Consider the following 25,278-nt stretch of genomic DNA (forward strand, 5'->3'; position numbering starts at 1 on the left):
CAGTAGATTTCTCGCATCAAATGCTCTCAGAAGTGAATTTAGTGATGAAATAGCATACGAAATTGTAGAAAAACGACTTACTGTTGTTCTGCCTTTCTGCTCCCCGCTCCTCCCTTGAATGCCGAAATGAATACTGGGATATTTCTGCCGTCAAGTTCACACAAGTTACCAACCGATGCATCCTCGGTAAAATGGGCGTGTCAAGAACACTTCCGGGATTTTTAACCGTTCTTGCCAAAATGCAAACTTGTGTATTGAGACAGTACTTGGGCAGCGACTGATGACGTTTCACAAGCACACAAGTACAGACAAGAACGCATATTGAGAAACGGCCCTGCTCTCGCCTGCTGCTTTTGCTCGCTCGAACAATTTTATTTTTGACAGTCGAGGGGCGGGACTTCCTGTTTTAATAACCTCAAATGTCATTGGTTACTTCCCATTTTCCGGAAGTCAGTTGTGATTGGACGCCTGTCCAATGACTCGTAGGCTAATTCACTTGACTTAAGACATCATCTAAAATATCTAAAAGAAATTGGAGAAAAATGTGAATGCAAAGTCATATTTGCTGTAGTTCTCCACTACATTACCACTATACCCCCAACAGTTATTTACGTCTATCCAACCAAAATTAAATTGGATCTGAGAACCTCAGAATGTAAAAAGTAAAACATTTCCATTAAATAGTTGTAAATATAACAAGGGCTTTGAATAAAAGATAAAGTAATTGTTTATATCAATAAGAAAGAGTTGTTGTGTAAGCTTTTTGTTTTCATCCTGTGTATTACTATTATGTCATTTTTGAGTGGTTTATTATATTTTCTATTAAATGTAAAAGGGGTTCTGGCAGCATGAATGCCTTTTATTTTTTTAAGATGGGCTATGTTATGTTCAGATGGGTTGTAATCCTTTATGCTGTGTGCTTGCCTCATACTTTCTCTTAATAAGTTGTTCTCACAACACATGCAAACAAAACGGCACTGTTTTTTAAAAATGTCTTTATCACATTTCTGTCTTTATCACATGCTTGAACCTTACTAACTGAACAAATGTTACTGCAGGAAGGGGAGGGAAAAAAGAATGTTTTAAACAAAACTCTTAGTGACTTGCATGCAGACACCCAACTTTACACATTCATTTATAGATTTAACACTTAGTCCTGACCCTGGAGGATCATGTTCTGCAGAGTAAAGCTTCTTCTCATACACAGATATGGCCTATTTATGAATGAATTAAAGATAATAAACATAAGAAATGTATGTATTTCATCTTGTCTTTCTTCTTCTTTGTCTTCTGTGGGGAAAAACTCCTAAACTTCAGCAGAGAACCACAATTTTGTAAGGAAGGAGGGGTTTCTTTATTGTACATTTATTTGCATGTATGTATGGTTTGCGCTGCGCTGTTTACGTAAATTGGTCAGCGCTGGTGAGGATTGTTCGCGCCGCGCTGCCCACTGGGTGTCGCTAGGAAACACGTCCGCGCTGCGCTGACGAATCGGCCGCGTGGCTCGGACCATTGAACCGCGCAGATGACATGTCAGCGCGGCGCAAGCTCTGTAAACTCCCGCTGTCTCGTCCCACTTTTGGTTTGTTTGGCTTCCCATAGAAATGATCATGCGTGCGCGCGAGGGCTTGTATGTGCAGAGGAGATGTCATGAGCGCGCGCAGAGTATGAATGAGCTCGCGAGTTCCCGTTCCCTCGCGTGTAGATCTGTTATTCTCTCGCGAAAGTCATTTACCGCGCGCGCCAACATCAGTTGTGCGCTCGATTATTATTGGCATTGATTTGCCGCCATAGAAATGGGTCTAAAAGTAGAGCTGGCTTTCTGGTCATGCAATGCCTGATTTACACTGTTTACCTGGGGTGATAAATAATGAAGTAATGGTTAATCGATGTGTTAAACCAACTTATCTTTTGCTTGATGTATTTTGCTGTGTTTGTTGTATTTGATGGGAAATATTTGTTTAATTTGTTATTTTTGTATGTCTAAAGGTTTTTCACCTTGTTTACTGGTCAAAAAAATTGAAGAACGAGTGAAATCCTGAGTCTGGTCGATTCCTTGCCTTGTCAAGTGTGGGAAGCCATGATGTTTTAAAATACACTTGACAATTGTCATTTTGTCTGAGCGCAAAAAGATATTCAATATTTTAAATGTGCACGTGTTAAAATGTTTCATTCCTGTTGGCAGTTTTTGTATTATTCTTTTAAGGAAGAAAAGACAATGAATATTTATTGAATTAGCATAGACCTACCATCGAATCGATGAAACCATAAAACTGACACAGAGGTGTGTATAATTAAAATTACAGTTATTATGATTGTTAATGTTATTACTTTTTTCCCATAAAGTATTGCATATGAAGGATAAAAGTACAGTTGTGACGAAACTGTTAGTAAATCAGTGAGTGTTTTCACTAGGTGTCAGTGTTTCCTAACATACAAACTAAGATGAACGTGTAGTTGAGTGTAATTTGTCGCTTTTCAAGTGTGTGTGTGGACAGAAACTTGTAACACTGTAAACTCTGAACAAGCAGTTATATAGAAAAGAATGTATTATTGGTCACCAGCAGTCACACACTGATTAATATTGATGTATACCAGTGGTTTCTCAACTGGTTTGGCTGTGGGACCCACATTTTCACATTGTCATTAAGCCTCGACCCACATTTATTTCTCAAAAATGGTACACACACACACACACACACACACACACACACACACACACACACACACACACACACACACGTACTGTCCTACTTTAATTAATATACACATAAATTGTAAGAATATCACCAACTCTATAAATAAACAATATATAAGGCAATTAAATAGCAGCCCCAAACATATTTTTCATAATACAATATTATGTTATTAAGATGATATGTCCTAAAAAATATAGAAAATAGCACATAGTGAAATGAAAAGTGGTAGGTTATTTTGGGTTTAGGTTACAGAAACTAGTTACCAAATATACACAATGCTAGCATGAATTGTAATGGATCCTGATCCTAATCATACTTGCATGCAAATCCTTCCCTGGTAACACACGAGTACCACCAATTACATATTTTATTGGTACCTTGTGGCACTTTCCTAACTTACTAATTGGCAACGTAACTGTGACTCTGCATGCTGGTGATTTCATTTGCTCATATAGTGACGTGATAAAGCAGCAATTGAAGAGTGACGTCTGACAGGACATGAAAGTTTGTTTTTCTGAGGTGCGAGACTTTTTTATTTTGAAAAAAGATAGGAAAATAACTTTATAATAATTGTAATAATAATGGCACTGACATATAGCCTGGCAACATCTCATCTGATCTCGTGTTTTCTAAAAGTCTCGAGTTGAGATCTCGCAATTCTGACTTTTTATAATAATTATAAAGTCCAATTTGGAGGAAAAAAGGATATATCTCAAAATTCTGACTTTATAACTCGCATTTGAAAAAAGTCAGAATTGTGCAATTAAACTTCCACTTAAACTTCCAAAATACGTTTGTTTGCGCAAATCATATTCTGACAGACTGTTTTGTGAACGAGGGTCAATTCAAAGAAGGTCTTGCTTCAAAGTTAATCCTCAAGTGTGGATCGTTGCCTACTGTTCGCGATCCAACGTGAACTCCAGTAGAAGTAATACAATGAGAGGTGATTATAGACTACAGAGATGCTCAAATTAGAAATCATGTAATTGGTACGAACGTTTACTGACAGAGCCCACTCTCTCAACATAGTATTTCGGTTCACACTGTACGAATTTGGCAGTCTGAGACAAATTTTGCAAATCCTAAATTATTCCTCTGATCTAGGCTAAAATCTGAAGTCTTTGACCGTTAGTTTGACATGTTCATCATGACAGCAGATTAAAGACCATATAGCGATCAAAATACCTCAGACGAATTTCTGTAAGAAACGTTATCAGAAGATTTTACTCACTGTCCTTCAGTGGGATTTCTCCAATGACCATTGTGAAATTCGCTTTTTTTTTCAAGAAAAGTCGTAATCAAAATGAACAGTAGAAATTGTATAATTATTTTAATTAACATTAGACATAATGACAGTAGTTATTTCTTTGCAGCCACCCAGGGACGTCACTAGGATTGGAAGACAGGGGGGGCTTAGCCCCCAGGGTATTTTTAACTTGCGTTTGCAAAATCTTTGCACTCACATCTAGAGCTACACTTATGTCAACAACCAGTCAAGAAACCAAGATGTTAACAAGTAAAACGTGACAGACATATCCTCTTCTTCCATTTCTACTGTGTTAAAGAAAAGTTACTGTAATGTTAGCTTTTAGACTTATCAAAGCTGCATGGGGAAATTTACTTAGGCCAGACTTTGCTCCTGATGAGTTATTCTATAAGCAATGACTGAAATGCTATCTGTCTCCTCATGTAAATGTATAATAAAGTAATAGCATACTGATCTAATTCCTCTCTATATAAGATAAGTTGTCCACATAATGCTATTTAAATACACTAATTACTGTAACTGCGCTGTGGATTGGTTCAATCAGAGTGTAATTTCGCTGTGTAGCTTGGCTTGCATACAGTTTAACCCAAGAACCAGAATTTTAAGGTCATAGTGAAATTTGATTAGCTTGCTAAGTTAACCATTTCTTGCATTTTGCTACAGTTTTCCATAGCAAACCAAAATATCTCCTTTCCTTTTTACCTCAAGAAAACATAGCTAAAGGTAAGCAGATAATTAAAAACAACTTACAATTTCACTCTGTATCAGAGCCATAGACAGGGCTTTATAATCAAAGAGGTCTTAAATTTATGGGGGTGGGGGTTCAAATGTTGTATTTCTCTGATATGTGCATTTCTAGACGTTTGAAGACCATAAAAAAAGGATAAGAAATAGCTTTAAAACCATGTCAGCGGGCAGTAAATTGTTTGTCAACACCTGCTCTCTCCTCATCTCCATCCTCCTTTCTTTTTTTTCAGTCTTCTCATCTTGCCCTTTCTCTTTCCCTCCTATAAAGCTGAGCTTTTTTAATTTACAAAAGGCTACAATTTGTATTATATTCTCAATATGTACACATTCATTATTAACCATGTGCCTAACATGATAAAAACGGCTATGTTTATTGTCCCCTCACAATGACCGTAAACTAATTATTACATTAGGGCAGGCAAAAGTTACATGAGTTACAAAGGCAGTTCATGTGGATGGCGAAATTAAAATAACGTTAAATTAGTTTGCCAGATTATTTTTTGTCATTCGTTTAACATTTATAATGACCTAAAAAAACTGTCAAATATGAAACGTTAAGTTTAGCTACTACTTACTTACATCTTATCTCGCAGTCGCACTTTATCGTACACTGAAGCGTCGAGTTGCTCTGCTACAATTTGAGGATTTCGCGCTCCGCAGCGTCTGTGAACATAAAGCCCGCCTACTTTGATTTGATTGGTCATCTCAAATATTCTGACATTGACGAGCAGGGACAAACCAATGAGGCTCAGATGAACACACACACCCTGTCCTCTGTTTCTGACGTGCTTTCTGCTCTGCTGCGCTGCTGCGGATTGAAGATGAAGAATGAGCTGAATCTGATTAACAAGACTGAAGCGAACACAAATTTGTGTATATTAATCACCAAATTTTTAGGGGGGCTAGGCAGAAGTTTAGGGGGGCTCAAGCCCCCCTAAAAAGGGCCTAGTGACGTCCCTGCAGCCACCACAATCCTGCCTCTATAGCTCATTTTCACCGAACGTGCCATTAGATGATGTAAAGCTCTGGACGTGTTTTCTTGCGACCGTCCGTTTTTAAAGGGTCATGAACCCCTCCTCTTTCAGCTCAAGTCTACCTCACAATCTTTTTGTAAAATTCAAGTGGATAGCTGTGAGAAGAAGGGAGGAGAGTGGGTGTGACAGAGGCCCCGATCACACTGAATGGGTTTTTCAGGTTGCTGCTTTCTTTTTATGTTGCTAGGCAAGCACCGAAACGGCTGTCCTGTCAGTCAAGTAAACGTCATAGTTGACTCATGTAACATAAATAAACTGGCACAGACTCAAGCTTCACTATTAGTGGCTTTCAGGGTTGCCACCGATGTCTGATAAAAAACCTGGACATATCGATGACCTGGCCACCGCTTTGCTCACAAGTGAAAATGTCCATTAGACATTAGACCCAGAAGACAAAATTGGCCTTTGTGCAGTAAGAATCTTACTGTAAAATTGTTCATAGTCGTGAATATTTTAAACATCTCAAGTATTACTTATCTTACTTAACTTATAGCTGACCTGATTGCTTATACTGGTGCTTGTGCTTGCTTTTGCTTCCTCTTTGCTAAAGAAATAAGTAGAGGGATGACATTAGATTTGCATTTGCACAGTGAGTCACCTGGTGCTGGCTTTAGCCATGTGGAGTAATCGTCATTTTTCATCCAGTCATTATTAAAGTATGTCGAATATTTCATTTTCTTTTTTACTGGCCTGTCAGTCTTTGTGAACACACTGTCGTCTTCGTCCTCTGTCACGCCACCCATGTTAACGCTAGCGAACGATGGTGACGTACAATCTTCTTCACTGCTTCTCTAATTGCCGCCTGTAGTAACCATAGACAGTAAAAGAAATGGACACAGCGACCCCATTGATTTTTCAACGGATAAAACTGAAGCCCGATTATTGCACTTCCTGCCTGATGGCTGAGCGACTGCGCAGGCTCAAACTGAGCTTGACGACAGTCTGACAGTTGTAAATCTTCTAGTACCTGTGCCAAGACAAATCTGAATCACCTAATTCTTCAAACACGTCGAAATATTTTGTCCCGTTGCTTTTATGGACTCTCTATCTATGGGCTTCTTGACTTTATGCCTCTATGTCCCCCTGATTGCCTCATAGACAGTAAAAGATTGCCTGCGAGCTTCTCCTTCTGTCTATATGGTAATTTCTCTACTGTGCGACAGAAAGTCGCGAGGTTATCACGCAATCGTTAGCCTATTTTTACAAAAACAGCTTCTACGGGGCCATAACGTAAGATACAAAGTAATGGAGCCTTTTATACATTGTCGTGTTTCTTTAGAAATAAATAATGGACAAATTAAGTCTTTGGACGCCTCGGATGGAAAGTTATTCGCTGTCAAAGTGACGTCAAAATGAATGGGAGTCAGAGGAATGCTAACAGCAGGTGAAGTTCTGCTACAATGGCGGCTCCTGCGAGGCTTCAGCTTCCGGCTGATGGATTACACGCTTGGTAGTAACTGGCTAGCTGCCAAGACAGACGCGCTAGATGATGTAGTCTACGTCACGTCGCGCGTCCTAGAGCCAATGATAGCGCATTCTACACACAAGAGACACCGACCTCTTTTGTCCTTTTAAGTCACATGATTGTAAAGCACTTTGGGTGTACAGTAGTAGATATGAAAGCGCTACATAAATGCCTCATTCATTCAGTCCTTGCAGGTTGTGAAAGTTAAACTAAGATGAATGTGTAGTTCAGTGAAATGTCACTTTTCATGAACTTTCTGTAATGCCAAATATTGGAGTGTTGACGCTGTACACAATCATTATGGTGTGTGTGTGTGTGTGTGTGTTTAGAGAGAAATCCATTAGACCATCACAAACAGAACTTCTTGTTTTGTAAGGATCATTTGTGATGTGACGGGTGAGTTGTTGTTGCCATGGTGAATTTTAGAATGGAATATAAGGCGCTATATATATATAAGGCGCTTTACAGCTCAACCCTGTTCCATATAGACCTCTTTAACACTGTAAACTCTGAACAAACAGTTATATAGAAAAGAATGTATTATTGGTCACCAGCAGTCACACATGCTTCCACTGATGACAAATCAGACTAATATTGATGTATAACAGTGGTTTCTCAACTGGTTTGGCTGTGGAACCCACATTTCCACATTTTTAGAAATCTCAAAAATGGTTGACACACAAGTACCGTCCCACTTTAATGAACATACACATAAACAGGGGTGTCATAATTGGAGGGAAAGGGTGACAAGAGTTCATAGGGACCTGGCGTATGAGGGGCCTTCGAAGATCCTGAAATTATTATTGTTTTACAATTGTGCGCATGCACTATATCTGCGCCATTTCATGCACCCAATTTGCATTAATTGATTGGTTGTCTAGGAACATTGACAAATCTTGATATATACTGTGAATATGGATAGCCTAACAATATGTAAATTGTGTGAATCTTGCATTAAAATACTAATTTGGGCAAACTTTGTCATATAATCTTAAGATGGCGTGATGATAAACTGGGGAAAACATGTATATGAATCAAAGATGATTAAAAACATTAAACACTCAAAATTCATCATAAGATCCTACTGGAGCAGCAACTCCTAAACTCGGAATTCGGCCCGAACCCGGAGTATTCCCCCCCGTATGTAAATGATTAGGACAAGTGTGGAGAAGGGGTGGTGGAGGGATGCTGCTAAACTGTCAATGAATTGAGGTGAGACTGCTGAGTATATACACCTCTTATCGTTGATTGCTGAGTGCTCTCCACTCGTGTTAATTATCTGCGCGTGCTCCACCCGAACTTTGTTAATAAAACATAATTTAATGTTGCTGAGAGTGAGTGAAGGTGAGCCCAGAGTGTAGTCAGGCAACTATTGTTTACAAATCCAACACATTTTTGACAGAAATTACAAAAACTACTTTAAATATATATATTGTAGTGTTTCATTAATAGGAGCAACCAGACGGGTTCTTTCTCCTTCTGAGACTTTATTTAAAGGAGAGCTGAACTGTGACTATCGACCAGCACGTAGCACGGCGTTCGTGGTTCGACTAGTCGAGTCTGTTTTCCAAAGATGGCTCCTGCCTATATACGCGCAGGGTATTTTGGCCCTTCTTTGTAGAAAAGTTTGGGCCTTTCTGCTCTGAGAGTAAGTTGACATGTAGTTGCAAATGTCTAAAGTAAGCCATCAAAATAAAATGTACCCATAATAATAATAATAATAATAATAACTTTTTGAATGATTTGGCTACAATTAAATGTTTTGATGTCTTTTGTCTTTATTGATCAGAAGCTCTTACATGATGAAAGCAATTTTAACCAAAGGCACAATCGAGAAATAGAAATAACATCAAATTGACAAAGAATAGTTACTGAATTTTAACTGAACAAATAAGAATTTTTTTTTTTATTTACATTTTTAAAGCAGTTAAAATGACAAAAAAGCTGTATGTATTAAATATCATTGTAAGGAGCATTTAAGTGTGTTTAAGGAAGCATCAGATATCTGTATGGCACTCAGTGATGGCGGCTGTGGACGGCTCCTGGAAGTTGATCTGGTTCAGCTTCTTCATCACAGTCTCATACTGCTCTTTCCAGTGGCCCTCTGAGAGTGAGGAAGGACTGGTCTCCAGGAACTGATAAGCATCCTTGGACTGAACGTATAAGATGCTATTTGCTTTCTGACAGTTCTGACCAAATGTATTCCAAAACTGAAAGATTAAAGGCACACGATTTTTTTTTTACAACACATTTACTAAAAATACATAAACTCAATATATTCCCCAAATCACTCAGTTGTCTCACTCATTAGTTTTGAAACTCTACACAATGAAAGTCATTGCATATACTATACAGTACAGTCCGGGTCAGAATTATTGGCATCCTTGGTTAATATGAGGGGAAAAAGCTGTGAAAATGAATCTGCATTGTTAATTGTTTTTAATCTTTCATTTAAAAAAACTCACAAAAATCTATCCTTTCATTGAAGTAAAAAGGAGATCCAACCATGGGCCATTATAAGATTTCTAGGAGAGGCAGTCAGGTTTTGTTTTTTATCTGTTGATATTTGATAGAATCCATGACGCCTTGTATCTGAACAAGATGCCCAGGACCTCCAGCAAAAAAAATAGACCCACAACATTAAAGAGCCGACGGTGTGTATTTAACAGTGGACTTGGGGTACTTTTATTCCCTGTGTGCATAAAACCCATGAGAATATATTTCAGAAATGTTTTACTCATAAGAATTGTGCTAATAATTTTGGCCAACATGTATTGGGAAAAAAAAAAATTATTTCATAATGTGATTTCATTTTTTGTCATTTTTTTTAAACACAAGATCAAAATGATAGATTTATTTTCACAGCCTTCTTAGCTCATATTTACCCAAGGGTGCCAATAAATCTGACCAGGACAGTATGTACCTAACCTTGGAAAATAAATTGGTTTCTTGAAATACAATGGCCATGTTTCTGGGAAGAGATCTGAGGAACAGATTATCTCGTTTTGGTTTTTGTTTTAGATTGCAGTCTACTTTGGCTTGTGGGCAATATAGGAACATTAGGTGTACATCAGTACTCATAATTATCATATTTTAAACTCCTAATCATTTTTAAAGTATGAAAAAGTGACCTATTTAGGAAATTACACTGTTCACTCAGAATTAGGACTACACAAAATTGTCTGAAACTCCATATAGTGCAACATATTTAGAATAGGGAGATATTACAGACACAGCCTCCATTCAACCCGTGAATAAACATATAGGTTTGTAAGAATAGTTTTAACTTCTGAGACTTTAAATAAGTAATAAATCAAGGGCAACTTTAAATTACCTTTATTGCTATTTCAATAGATTGCAGAAACTGGTTCCTCGTGTCATGATCATCAGTGAGGAACTCATTAACAAAGTGCTTGTTTTTCAGACGCTCCAGCATAAATTCCACTTTCTCCCAAAACTTTTTAAGCTGAACCAGAATTTTCTGGATTTCAGAAAGACAGGAATGGACATCCTTCAGGTGGACAACGCTGGCTTGGATTAAACCTGGAGAAACAACATACAGCAGATTCTGATTTATGAGAGATCAGTTTGTGTAAAGCGCATGATACTCTGGCACACACACAGATGCCATTTACTTTATATTTATTCTTTCAAATGTTTTAACATTTCTATGTACAGGTCCTTCTCAAAAAATTTGCATATTGTGATAAAGTTCATTATTTTCCATAATGTAATGATAAAAATTCAACTTTCATATATTTTAGATTCATTGCACACCAACTGAAATATTTCAGGTCTTTTATTGTTTTAATACTGATGATTTTGGCATACAGCTCATGAAAACCCAAAATTCCTATCTCAAAAAATTTCCATATTATGAAAAGGGTCTCTAAACCAGCTATTAACCTAATCATCTGAATCAACTAATTAACTCTAAACACCTGCAAAAGATTCCTGAGGCTTTTAAAAACTCCCAGCCTGTTTCATTACTCAAAACCGCAATCATGGGTAAGACTGCCGACCTGACTGCTGTCCAGAAGGCCATCATTGACACCCTCAAGCAAGAGGGTAAGACAAAAAGAAATTTCTGAACAAATAGGCTGTTCCCAGAGTGCTGTATCAAGGCACCTCAGTGGGAAGTCCGTGGGAAGGAAAAAGTGTGGCAAAAAACGCTGCACAACAAGAAGAGGTGACCGGACCCTGGTCAAGCCACTTTTGAACCAGAAACAGCGGCAGAAGCGCCTGACCTGGGCTACAGAGAAGCAGCACTGGACTGTTGCTCAGTGGTCCAAAGTACTTTTTTCGGATGAAAGCAAATTTTGCATGTAGACTGGGGAGAAGGAAATGCCAAAATGCCTGAAGTCCAGTGTCAAGTACCCACAGTCAGTGATGGTCTGCGGTGCCATGTCAGCTGCTGCTGTTGGTCCACTGTGTTTTATCAAGGGCAGGGTCAATGCAGCTAGCTATCAGGAGATTTTGGAGCACTTCATGCTTCCATCTGCTGAAAAGCTTTATGGAGATGAAGATTTCATTTTTCAGCACGACCTGGCACCTGCTCACAGTGCCAAAACCACTGGTAAATGGTTTACTGACCATGGTATTACTGTGCTCAATTGGCCTGCCAACTCTCCTGACCTGAACCCCATAGAGAATCTGTGGGATATTGTGAAGAGAAAGTTGAGAGACGCAAGACCCAACACTCTGGATGAGCTTAAGGCCGCTATCGAAGCATCCTGGGCCTCCATAACACCTCAGCAGTGCCACATGCTGATTGGCTCCATGCCACGCCGCATTGAAGCAGTCATTTCTGCAAAAGGATTGGCGACCAAATAATGAGTGCATAACTTGTTAATGGAGATGATTATTTGCAATTACTCTGTCTTGATTAATGTCTGTTTTCCTTTGTAGTACTTTTATGTAACCCAAATTGTAATGCTGCATGAAAATGTATTGGAAATTATATACAAAAATTAATACCAATTATGCATGTATACTTGACCTTATAAAAGTAGTAGATGTTTATATTAAGTAACTTAGAGTAGAGCATGTATGTATTAGATAAGAATTGCTTTTAAGTAAAATGTAATGCTGTAGATAAGGTATATTTTACAGACGAAGAAACGGAGAACCAAGAGAAAAAGAGCCAAGAAGAGAGGGCAGGCTACGTCGGAAACACCTTAAAAGGGTCATGGAAGACTTGGCAGCTCTCCAGTTGATGACAACAGAAGAGAGTTTGACTTCGGCAGTGAACTGTTTGAGTATAAAAGACTGATGAGAAGACTGAACAAGCAGATACTGATTTAGCGGTATCTCTCGACGCCAGAAAACCAGCTGATTGTACCTTTAATTTATACCTTGCTTTATATTGTAACTTTGCTATTAGTTTTGGTTTAACTTTTATTTTTGGAATATTAATAAATAACTATTATACTAATTGCAAGCAATTGTCTACCAGTATTGTTGTTAATAAACCTTGAGCAAGAACTAAACCACAGAGGAGTCTTCTGAACAAGTTGTAAGTACCATTTGAACGCTTATGATTTAGGTCAGATTTGACTTGCTCTACCTAACCTGAGGATAATAAATAATAAGGTTAAAGGTGTAAGGTTAAAGCACACACCGTAAAACAAACTGAACATAATTATTTGAAGGTTGACTTTTTTTGTATTAAAAACACTTCTTTTATTGGTCGGATGAAATATGCTAATTTTTTGAGATAGGAATTTTGGGTTTTCATGAGCTGTATGCCAAAATCATCAGTATTAAAACAATAAAAGACCTGAAATATTTCAGTTGGTGTGCAATGAATCTAAAATATATGAAAGTTTAATTTTTATCATTACATTATGGAAAATAATGAACTTTATCACAATATGCTAATTTTTTGAGAAGGACCTGTATGTTCAGATGAGTCAGATATTTCGAGCCCGATCTCATGAAAGTGCGTATCTATACAACGAATGTTATTTCTCGTGGCATTTATACGCCAAAAAGAGTTTTTGTGTGCATATGCTACGCAGTTTATGGCGTGTAATACGGACGCACTCCCCACCCTAATCCTACCCAAGTGGTTTTAGTGCGTAGCATACACACGCTAAAACCATTTTGCCGTATAATTGGCACGAGAAATAACATTCGTGGTATAGATACGCACTTTCATGAGATTGTGTTGGATATTTCATGTAAGCACAGTTACATCTGAAGTACTGCAATAGCAAAGGGTAGAACATGAAGATATGATAAAGAGTAGATCTGTTTTCTAAACAGTAAAACCAGACACTTACCCTGCTTTATGTTGGAACTGTCCAACTTCAGCTGAAGGTCTATCAGTTCGACATTGAGTTTGGCCTCTTTGTTTTGCAGTTTTCTCTTTTCAGATGTGAGACGAGACAGTTCGACACTGAGATCGTATTTTTTATCATCAACACCAGGGGCAGTGATGGCATTATAGATGGAATTAATGAAGGATGGAGTATGTGGCACCAAGGAGGACAGGATACCAACACTGTGTTTTTTTCTAGAAACATTCACAGCACATTTCTGTATCTCAGAGTTTTTCATTTGATTGGTTTTCTCAATTTCCTCTATATCTTTGGCATTTTTTTCCAGCTCCTCCTTAAGATTGGCCACAGCTGTCTCCACCCTCTTCATCTCCACAGATTGTTGAGTTTGTCTTACTTCAGTCTCATTCTGTTCTTGAATCACATCACTGATGCATTCAGCCACACGTTGGTTTTGTTGATCATACCTGAATAGCGTGCATTCAGATAAATTAATGCATACTGTGATTGGATAAAGAGTACATTGTGTGTAATGTGTAAAGATATGGTGCTATTCCGTTTTATTGTGTTAGTGAGTAAGTATGTAACTACTCTTTAGAGCTGCACTGCTTATGGTGGTCAATGAATTTGTTAGTGGTTGTTTCAGGAGGTCATGTTTACTTTTGTTAATCAGTATTTATGTCTTGCTTGCCAGTAAATACACTATATTGCCAAAAGTATTGGGACACCCCTCCAAATTAAAGCAGTAAGCCAAGCAAAGCCGTGATTTACAGTGAATAAATCACTCCACTCTGCGTCGTGCCTAACAACGCCCTTTAGCTGTTCCAAATTCACTATAAAACACTGCTTCAAGGGTGTTATTGCTTTAATAAAACGGTTACACCATAAAAATATTAATTTTAATATTTTTTTATTCATAAAATAAACACCAGCAACAAATAATGTAACATTATAACACATTTATTCCTCTGCCAAGCAATGTAGTTCCAAAGAGGTTGCCAAGCAACACATGCAGCAAAAAAGAATCACAAACGGCAGTTGCGCAGTTATACTAATGTAATGCGGTCACAGGTGTTTGTTGAGTAATTTACAACGTCTTCGAACGCCGCTCACTCAATCAGAATCAAGGACCGGAACAGTCCGTTAGTAATTAAGGTGTTCCAATCACTTCCATGTCCACAGTTGAATAAAATCAAGCACCTAGGCATGCAGACTGTTCAACAAACATTTGTGAAAGAATCGGTCGCTCTCAGGAGCATACATGTCAGTCAGCTCGGTATTGCATGTCAAGTTCGTTGATAGCTTTATTCAGTCCATTTTAAATTCTGATTTTGGCCGTCTCTGAAATGGGTCAAACCATAGATATTACCTAAGATGTTCCAGTAAATGCACTAGAAATCCGTGCTGATTAAATGATGTGCATTTATTGCATAGACGGAAAAAGCATGGACGCCTTCAGGATTTCATCTGACGGTACGTACAAAGGGTTTTTTATTTAACACTTAAAAGTGAAATAAGCATAGCCTAACTATACACACTTTTCAGACCATTAGTGAGAGCAACGGTATCGCAGAACAAATGTTTAAATGTTTTCAAATCTGAAAACTCCAAATAGCAACAAAATTGTCATACATTCATTTAGCGCATGTTCACAGAGGAAAACAACTGAAAAATATCATGTCATCGTCATTTTATGTGTATTTAAGTTACTGCTTGTGTTCAGTTCTTTGTCCGGTATTGTTTGTGATATGTTTGCACGCTGTTTCGCACGTTGGCCATTATCCTTGTATTTATCTAATAAACCTTGTATAAACCTATTAAAACCATCATCATCTTTCTTCAACTTAGCCTTACAGAAAACCAGACCAAAAGAAGAGAGAAATTTATCGTCCTGGCTCAGGAAAGCCATGATTTTCTTTCTTTTGTTTTTTGGCTATCACCTGCCTCCTCGACGACAAGACCCTGAAGACCTTGTTCTGGATCGGGTCAACCCTCCACCACCCTATCGACCTCAAAGACACCACATGGCTGGACTGGAGGGAGACCGTCATTAGGTGTCTGTAAAGCGTCCAGCCCTGATTCAGCCAGAACCAGAGCATGTTTCATTCCATACAACCGCGGAGAAGTGAGGTGGGCCCCCTCTTTTCCAGCACTTTAGACACAGCTGCTCCTTTGCGCTTAAAGAAGATGAAAGAAAATAGTCCCAACACCATGGTACAACGAGCACACTCAGGCCCTTAAGAGAGCAGCCAGAAAAATGGTCAGAAACTGGAAGAAAACAAAGCGGTATTTTTACCGACTATACTGAAAGAGATGATTCCAGATATCACAGATCCTCTTCGTAAAACACTTTAAGCTGGCTATGATTAAACCACTGATTTAAAAAAACGCTACTTGATCCTACATAATGTCAATTACAGGCCGATCTCGAATCTACCTTTTCTGTCAAAGATACTAGAAAAGTCAGTATCCTCACAACTATGTTCCTTTTGAGAAAGAAACGGTATCTGCAAGGATTTTCAATCAGGATTTAGACCGTATCATAGCACTGAGACAGCTCTCATTAAAGTCACAAATGATTTGCTCTTATCATCCGATCGTGGTTGTATCTCGCTATTAGTGCTACTCGATCTTAGTGCTGCATTTGACACTATCGACCACAACATTCTTTAAAATAATTATTTTGGCATTAGTGGAATTGCACTGACATGGTTTAAATCATACTTATCTGACCGCTATCAGTTTGTAGCAGTAAATGAAGAGATGTCTTATCGGTCAAAAGTTCGGTATGGTGTACCACAAGGCTCAGTACTAGGACCGTTACTGTTCACTCTGTACATGCTATCTTTAGGAGATATCATTAGGAAGCATGGCATTTGTTTTCACTGTTATGCTGACGATACTCAACTCTATATTACTTCACGCCTTGACAAAACTTACCAATCCACAGAATTAACGGAATGGATAGCTGATATAAAAAACTGGATGACTAGCAATTTCCTACTACTTAATTCTGAAAAAACAGAGACTCTAATTATTGGACAAAAAAACGTCCTCACGTAATAACCTAGAATACTGTCTATATTCTATCTACTGTCTAATAATGCTCTACTGCAGGGGTAGGCAAGTTTGGTCCTAGAGAGCCGCTGTCCTGCAGAATTTAGTTCCAACCCTAATCAAACACACCCGAACAAGCTAATCAATGTCTTCAGGATTACTAAGACTATAGGCAGGTGAGGTTTTTTTCAGTGTTGGAGCCAAACTCTGCAGGACAGCGGCTCTCTAGGACCGAACTTGCCTACCCCTGCTATACTGGGTGGTTGCCCTGCACGTTTAATAAATAAACTACAGCTGGTCCAAAACGCAGCCGATAGAGTTCTTACCAGAACCAGGAATATAACCATATTAGCCCGGTTCTGTCAACACTGCATTGGCTCCCTATTAAACATCGTATAAATTTTAAAATATTGCTGATTACTTACAAAGCACTAAATGGTTTAGCTCCCCAGTACTTGCGCGAGCTCTTAACGCATTATAGTTCTACACGTCTATTGCGATCTCAAAATTCTGCCCAGTTGATAATACCTAGAATATCTAAATCGACTGCTGGCGGTAGATCCTTTTCCTATTTAGCACCAAAGCTTTGGAACAGTCTTCCTAACATTGTCCGGGAAGCAGACACAGTCTGTCAGTTCAAATCTAGACTAAATACACATCTCTTTGACTTAGCATACACACAACACATTATAGACTTCTATAATTCAATGTTAGGCTGCATAGTTTAGATCAGCCGGAACCAGGAACACTTCCCATAAATCCTGATGTACTTAGTACATCATAAGAAGGATGGCGTCTATGCTAATAAAAGTATCTTTTTACAACGAGGTTTACCGCAGTCTGTTGGATCCATTTGTGCAGAGATAACGGATAATCATTTGCACCTTCGAATCTATTTCAGGGAGTATGTTCTCGAGACACCTGGCACTGTTTTATGCGGATGGGTGGCCGGAGTGTGTTAAGAGTTTTTCTGTTAGAACGCTGTTGTGTTAGCGGCCCCTAAGTTAATAACTAATGATTTTCGCAACGTAAGTGAATAAATCAAAACTAACTTTAGCTGGAAAATAACTTTATCCTAATGCTGTTGTACAGCCTAAACAATCTGTTACGGTAATTTCTACTATAACTGTAAAGCTGTTTTGAAACAATCCATACTGTTAAAAGCGCTTTATAAATGAAGGTGACTTGACTTGACTCTTCACGGTGCGGGGACGTGCCTAGAGGGAGGGGGCGCTATGTCACCATGTTCAGTTTGTTTTGGTTTTCACTCTTCACATGCTTTGCTTTGTTCTAGTTTCCCACCACTCATCAGTCACCATGGACACTAACAATCATCATCACAGCTGTTCGTCTTTTAGCTAATCATCTCTATGTATTTAAGTTCCTGCTTGGGTATTATCCTTGTATTTATCTAATAAACCTTGTATCATCTTCTAACTTGAACTCAGCATTACATAGCACTGCTTGTTACTGCTTGTTATAATCAGCTGCAGACAAACCAGACCACTCAAGATGATGCTCCCCCCTCCCCTTGTGCAACACTAAACAGATCCTTTTCTGCCTTTTCACCTGTTGATGAACAGGATGTTTTTGACCTTGTCAGTAAGTCTAGGCCTACCACTTGCCTCCTTGACCCTATGCCTACCCCACTGGTTAAGGTCTGCCTATCTGTCCTCTGTCCCCTCTTGGTTCAAATAATAAACTCTTCTCTTTCTCTGGGCTCTGTTCCTATGTCTCTCAAAACGGCAGCTATCACTCCCGTTTTGAAAAAGCCTGGGGCAGCTGTAGAGGATTATAAGAACTATCGGCCCATCTCTAACCTTCCGTTCATTGCTAAGCTCCTTGAACGTACAGTTGCCAAACAGCTCCAAGAGTACCTCAATTGTCATGGCTTTTGGTAAAAGTTTCAGTCTGATTTCAGGGCCATGCACAGTACTGAGACTGCCCTGGTTAAGGTAGTCAACGACCTCCTGTTGGCCGCTGACTCGGGCCATGTCAGTATTCTCATTCTCCTCGATCTTACAGCTGCCTTTGACACTGTTTGCCACAACCACTTACTTTCTCGATTGGAGACCTTGCTTGGTATCACTGGTGTTCCACTGTCCTGGTTCAAATCATATCTCACTGATAGACAACAGTTTGTTTCAATTGGGAATTTCAGATCTCCAAATTCACCCCTTTTACATGGTGTCCCCCAGGGTTCTGTCCTAGGTCCCCTGCTGTTCATAATTTACATCCTTCCTATTGGCCACATAATACAACATTATGGTATCAATTACCATTGTTATGCAGACGACACTCAGATTTACATTCACACCAATCCCACTCACACATTGTCATTATCCAATCTGGTTAGCTGCTTAAATGCCATTAACAACTGGATGATTCAAAACTTTCTCAAACTTAATCAAGATAAGACAGAAGCTATTCTTATTTCCACCCCTAACATTCTAAAAAAACTTAAACATCTGCAGCTATCTATCCCTGGCTATTTCACTACAACTTCTGCGGAAGTCAGAAATCTGGGCCTAATCTTTGATTCTACTCTTTCTTTTGAGTCACATATTAAAAATATCACCAGAACATCTTTCTTTCATCTCAAAAGTATCTCCAAACTACGCCCCTCGCTCAACTCATCTGCAGCAGAAACACTCATACATGCATTTATCACATCAAGGCTTGACTACTGCAATGCTCTATTTCTCGGCATTCCGGAAAAAATCTTAAATAGGCTGCAGTATGTCCAAAATTCTGCTGCAAGGCTGCTTACCCGCACCAGGCCCGGGGATCATATTACTCCTGTCCTCCAGCAGTTGCATTGGCTTCCTGTCCACTACCGCATCCATTATAAAGTCCTTCTCCTTGTTTATAAATCCCTACATAATCTGGCCCCATCCTACCTATCAGATCTCCTCACCCCATATCTGCAATCCCGCACCCTTCGCTCTAGTCATACATGTCTATTAGCAGTTCCTACATCTCGACTTCACTCCATGGGTGACAGGGCCTTTAGTGTGGCAGGTTCTAAAATGTGGAATGCCTTATCACTTGAGATGCGCCAAAGTACAAGTGTTACCATTTTTAAAACTAAATTAAAAACACATTTTTTTAGTTTAGCTTACTTGTCAGCCCGCTGATTTTGTTTGCACTGTCTTTAGCTCTTGTTCAATGCACTCATGTATACCATTTGAGGGTGTTTATATTTTCTCTGCATCTTGGCATTTTATGTGCTGTGTACTTCACAGTGTACTGTTTATGTACTGTGTACTTTTGTATGTTCTTTACTATACCAATTTGTACAGTGTCCTTGGGTACCTTGAAAGGCGCTTTTCTAAATAAAATTTATTATTATTATTATTATAAATGTCAGAGCATGTCAGAACTCCTCCAGGACCCAGAAACACCTCAGACCCCAGAGGGCTAAAGATTTATTTACTGGAAAACACTGGAAATAGAAAGTGAAACTATTTTTTGCCATGAAATGTTTCATAAACAACCCCATGATATGATATTGCTTTTCACCTGTTTACAATGTCATCCACTGCTCTAATGATGTCATCGATCCATGTTTTGGTTTTCTCCAGGTACGTCACCGCCAGTTTGGGTTTGTTCATTTCAATAGCCTGCTTCAGCCCCGGGAACAGGGAGGTGACCAAGTTGGAACTCGTGCCGACACACTAAGAGAAAACATCAATTATCCACAGGTACAGTCATTAGTATGTCATAACTGTTGGCCCAGTGCATTAGTTGCCAAGCTCAGTGTTACAGAACAAATTACCTTTTAAGGACAATAAAGTTGAAAGTAAATAAGATGAGCTGGTCAAAACATTAGTTGACATGACCTTTAAGACAAATAAATAATTTTGTGGGATTTGTTTGGATTTTTTTTACAAAACTGCATTCTGTTCAGAACTTGGAGTAGTGCATGAGTACTTAAATAGTGAGCTACCGTTATGGTGTTCTTTGGTCTTTTTTGGAGATTGACAGATGTAGACACTGTGAACTGTCATTGTTGGGTAAAGATTGAAAACTTCTTATTTTGTGTTCTATTATAAAAAACAGAATTCAAATTCTGTTCACATAAAGCTATTATTTTACTTCATAAGACTTCCTGATCTGGGTGATCTGCTTCTAAGCCAGCACACCCATGTGGGGCCCAAATGGGCTTGACCTGGGCTATCTAACTGGGGCCCAGCCCCACATGAAATGAGAACTGTCAGTTCCGGTGCATAAATGATTTAAATCCGCTCAGATTTAGCAAGTGTAAATGACAAAAAAATCACATGAAATGTGATTCTTACAAATCCATTTAGAGCTACATTTATATCTGGTTTTAAATACTATTCAAATCTCATTTCTGGAAATCTGTTTCAGTCTGACTGCTCAGATTGGATTTTGTGTGGTTTATATGACTTTCTCATGGCGTAAATGTCAGATGTTGTTATTGGAAACATGCAGAACTGCTGCAGAAACAAGGTTGAGGTGTTGCAAAGTGCCGGACGACCAGAATATGACACTATAACGGAGACATATATTTAAAACTGGCGGAGACAACATCACGGAATAAAGCCACACATACCTGCCTCCTACGTTTCTGCCACTGCCTCAGAAGATGTATAATCCAGTTCGGCAGCTACACATTGTCATGTTGTAAATAAGACAACAACTGTACTGCAAACCCCTCTATGTTGTGGTTGTTGTTGTTTTTGGCATATACCTGCCAACCCAACGTCATTGCAATAGAAACCAATGCAGATATTCCTGGAAAACATTCTACATGTTTTGTCACTTCTTCTCTTTTTTGAACATAAAAGGCTAAAAGTTTTTCATTGCATGTCTGCGTGAGGTAATCGGAATAGAGGATGACACGGGAGTGGATTTTCACTCCTGTCCCGTCCCACTCCCATAGAAAGAAATCTTGTCCCGTCCCACTCCCAGACCAAAGTTTAAAAAATAATCCCATCCCATCCCGCTCCTGGTAAATTGACTCCCAATCCCATCCCGCTCCTGTTTAAACTGACTCCCGCTCCTGTACCGCTCCCATATACGGCAATTTTCGCTTGATGAACGAAGCGATGCTTGCCTGATTCTTTCCCGAATTTGCTTTGCAAGTGTGCTTCTTCAAACCGCTCGTCCCTGAATCACTTGCGTACTTGACTAAGACTAAGCATGTCTTACAAGCAGCGTACATTGTGCTATCACCGTCACATTCTACTCTCATAAACGTAATTAATATTTCAGACTTTCCGACCAGTTCTGTGAACTTAATAGACATGTCATTACTTTGCGCTGTAAATCATTTTTTGCCACATCGACTTCTCCGCGGCTGTTAGCTCCCTCCATCACTGCTCTTTGAATTTCGGCGGTAAGCCGTGACAAAAAGCACTGATGGCTTCTGGGACGGCTGGGTCGTGTAGTTATTTTTTAATTGCGTTACATTGTAGGCGTATTAAAAGGAAACTACAAAATGATGCATTTACTTTTTCTTTTTTTGTCGTCTTTGCTATTGGTTGATTCCCGCTCCCGTCTGCTCCCGTTAACCATTTATCCTGTACCGTCCAAATCCCGTGATTGATAGCAAAGATGACTCCCATCCTGCAGGAATCCCACGGGAATCCCGTGACCCGTGGGATTCCCGAAAAAATGTCAGCCTCTAAATCGGAACTGCTAACACACGAGCTCTTGAAGCACCGCCCTCTGCGCCGGGAGCAGCAGCTAATTTGTATTTAAAGGGACAGACACAAACGGCGCATTTTTGTTCAGCCTCAAAAAGTGACAATTTTAACATGCTATAAAAAATATCTGCGGGGTATTATGAGCTAAAATTTCACATACACACTTGGGACATCAGAGACTCATTTTACATCTTGTGAAAAGGGCATTACAGTACCCCTTTAAACTTTATGAAATGAACAAAATATAGCACATATGTCATATGTACTTAATAATTTTGTTTGTGTGTATGTTTTTAGGTCCATTTTGGAGCTTGACTGGGCACTATGAACTGTATGTCATTTTATGGAAAAGAGGTGCATGAAAATTCAAGCATACAGGCTGGTTCATATAACACAAGGGTGAGTAAATAATGATGGAATTTTAATTTTGGGGTGAACTATTTTCTGTAAGCCAGACATCACGGATCACTGATTGCTGACAATGCTGGTGATGATGAATAAAGGAGTGTCGCACGTGGAGTGTTGTCTTGACAACAGTTGAGGGTATATTTTGGAGAAAGAATAGCAGCGGGAGTCTCTGAGGACACATCTGTGCAACCGTATCAATTTGAACCGGAGTTGGACCCGGAACAAGATGACGGCCCGAAGAAGTTCGACAATTAAGGCTCGAAACGGACGTTTCTGAATGGTTGGTTAATGTAATGTCACTTTGATCTATTTTTGTATGTATTGAGTTCAGGGCTCCATCCAGCTGTTAGGTCATGGTTTAAGCTTTACCTTCATCAGAACAGTCTCAGAGGATCCAAACAGCAGTTGTGTTTCGACAGCTTGTTCTCTGATCAGACGCTCCAGCTTCGGGATACTACCCAGACACCGGTAACTCAGGTGATAGAGGAGAGCCGTTCGCTCCGCAGACGTATGAAGATCCTGGACAAACTCTGGACTCCATGAGAAGTCACTGACAATAAGCTCTGAGATAGAAAACAAACATTAGTGATGTTTAACAACCTCTGGGGTACATGGGTGAAATGGGTCAGTATACTGTGCAAATAAATGCTCTTGAATCTTGGGAGCATTTAAAACATTTGTGGGCATGAATGTGTGCATCTTCAGGAAACAATTTACAATACGTTTGCTGTAATATGCTTTGATTCATGGTCAACTATAATGCACATATTATAATGAGTTAATTTATAACCCATGAACAATGACTTTAGATACACAAAGACAGTGAAAAGCACAGACGTGAATCAATCAGGCTTAAGTATTCGGATAAAACAGAGTTTCCCTATATGCGTCTAGACGCAGTGCGGGTGAACTGTATCAAAAGGGAATTGTAATTTTAGGCAGAATGAATTAGTTTGAAGTAGAAAGTGTCTCTCACCTTTGCTTTCAGCCATGGTTTTCTACAGTGTGCACACTGGCAAAGCCTCCTAATATAAGGTCTCTAAAAATACAACAGAAAGACATGTGACGCAAGTACTAAGTGTCTGTTGATGACTAAAGTGGTGAATTTACAATCCTTGCCTATTATACAGTATAATCAATAGGTGTTAAACAATGCATTTTTACATAGTTTATAAAGTTCATAAAAATGCAGATTTGTAAAATGAAGGTGTCTTTGTCATCAGTGAGTCTGGCCAATCAGGGTGATACTTATTGTGTCTAGGCTGATAGAAGAGTATGAGTCCTAATATAAGCCAGATCAGTAATGAGCCTCATATACTGTAGGTAGAGAATAGGAATGGGCCTAATAAAGGGCCATTCTCCTTATATGGTATATAGAGCCGTAGTTCTATATGTACTACTTCAGTCTTGTTATTTCAGTCTTGTGCAGGTCTATAATCTGGTCCCTCACGTTTGACAGCACTTTGGTCTTGTCCATGTCGGTGGAGAGGTTGGAATGGAAGATACAGATTCTGTGGACAGGTTTCTTTTATACACATTACAAGCTGACATTAGGAGTAATTTATTACAGTGGCAGGACTAATCTGTGTTCAACATGGGCACTTAACCAATCTGTGGGAGGCAGAATTCTTTCTGGTTGGTTGGGGATCAAATACTTATTTCCCTCGATCAAATGCTAATCAATTTACAACCTTTATATAATGTATTTTTCTGGAAAGAAAAAAATGTCTCGATCCGTTAAAATAAACCTACCATAAAAATTATGGAGCCTTCATCTCTTTTTAACTGGACGAACTTACAAAATCAGCAGGGGATTAAATACTGTGTGTGTATATATATATATATATATATATATATATAGAGAGAGAGAGAGAGGAAATATACCCAGGCAGAAAATAAACAATATGCCTTTTTATTTTTCAAATACACATGGATCATCAACTTAATAACCTTCATTTACGGATTACATTCAAAATAGAATTTTAATTTTAATACATAATTTTAAACTATCATTCGTGTCATTTCCTGGTTTTGGGGGGAGGGAATACATATGCAATGAGGGTTAGATAACCCCAGATAACCTCAGACTGCACTTTCTGTTCATGAAGACAGACAACATCATTGAGGATTTTAAGGGGGAAATATATATTTTTTATTTCAAATTTTGTGACTGAATAGAATAGTACCACATAATTGACTTTAAACAAAATCATGATGTACTGTACATGTAAAAAACAAAACAAGAAAAATATTACACAGTCTTATCAAAACCTAAAATATAAGTTGGTCTACTTACATATATTCTCTTTCCAGTTTCCTTCTCCAACTGTCCTGCAGCAAGTACATGTACCAAATATATACAGCTTGTAAAGACACATATTTTAAATCACATGGTTAGAAGAATTTCACAAATGCATAACTTGAAAAGTAGGCTATATGTGATGATCTCTTTCCGGGATCTCTTTTCACTTGGGTTTCTGGCGGCTGTAAGTTTGACCTGCCACAAGATGGCGCTGTTTGACACTCTTAATGCTTCAAATCTTCTCCCAAAACAATCAGAGAAAAGCTTCAAAGATTCTTCATTTCTCCTTCCCCACTCAATAGGTATTTTTGCAAATGATTCAATCAAGTGTAGCGGTTTTAGA

At 38.8% G+C, this 25,278-nt stretch overlaps 1 protein-coding gene across 1 annotated transcript; it reads right to left on the bottom strand.

Moving 5' to 3' along the window:
• Positions 1 to 8,972: 8,972 nt before the first annotated feature.
• On the bottom strand, positions 8,973 to 24,965 carry LOC143714229 (uncharacterized). Its single transcript, XM_077205313.1, has 7 exons — positions 24,930 to 24,965; positions 23,610 to 23,672; positions 23,003 to 23,196; positions 20,073 to 20,227; positions 13,497 to 13,960; positions 10,547 to 10,755; positions 8,973 to 9,422 (listed from the first exon to the last, which is right to left on the bottom strand). The coding sequence occupies exons 2-7, from the start codon at positions 23,623 to 23,625 to the stop codon at positions 9,210 to 9,212; spliced, it is 1,251 nt and encodes a 416-aa protein (XP_077061428.1). The 5' UTR covers positions 23,626 to 23,672; positions 24,930 to 24,965; the 3' UTR covers positions 8,973 to 9,209.
• Positions 24,966 to 25,278: the final 313 nt, after the last annotated feature.

This window comes from Siphateles boraxobius, unplaced genomic scaffold, assembly GCF_051911475.1.
Source record: "Siphateles boraxobius isolate OS27281-9 unplaced genomic scaffold, OSU_SipBor_1 12, whole genome shotgun sequence".
Taxonomy (NCBI): Eukaryota; Metazoa; Chordata; class Actinopteri; order Cypriniformes; family Leuciscidae; genus Siphateles; species Siphateles boraxobius.

Coding starts and splice junctions, on each gene's coding strand:
- LOC143714229 (XM_077205313.1), bottom strand. Junction 20,228..23,002: donor CTGAGACTGTTCTGATGAAG/GTAAAGCTTAAA, acceptor GTTTTCTCTTAG/TGTGTCGGCACGAGTTCCAA. Junction 10,756..13,496: donor CAGTTCCAACATAAAGCAGG/GTAAGTGTCTGG, acceptor TTGTTTCTCCAG/GTTTAATCCAAGCCAGCGTT.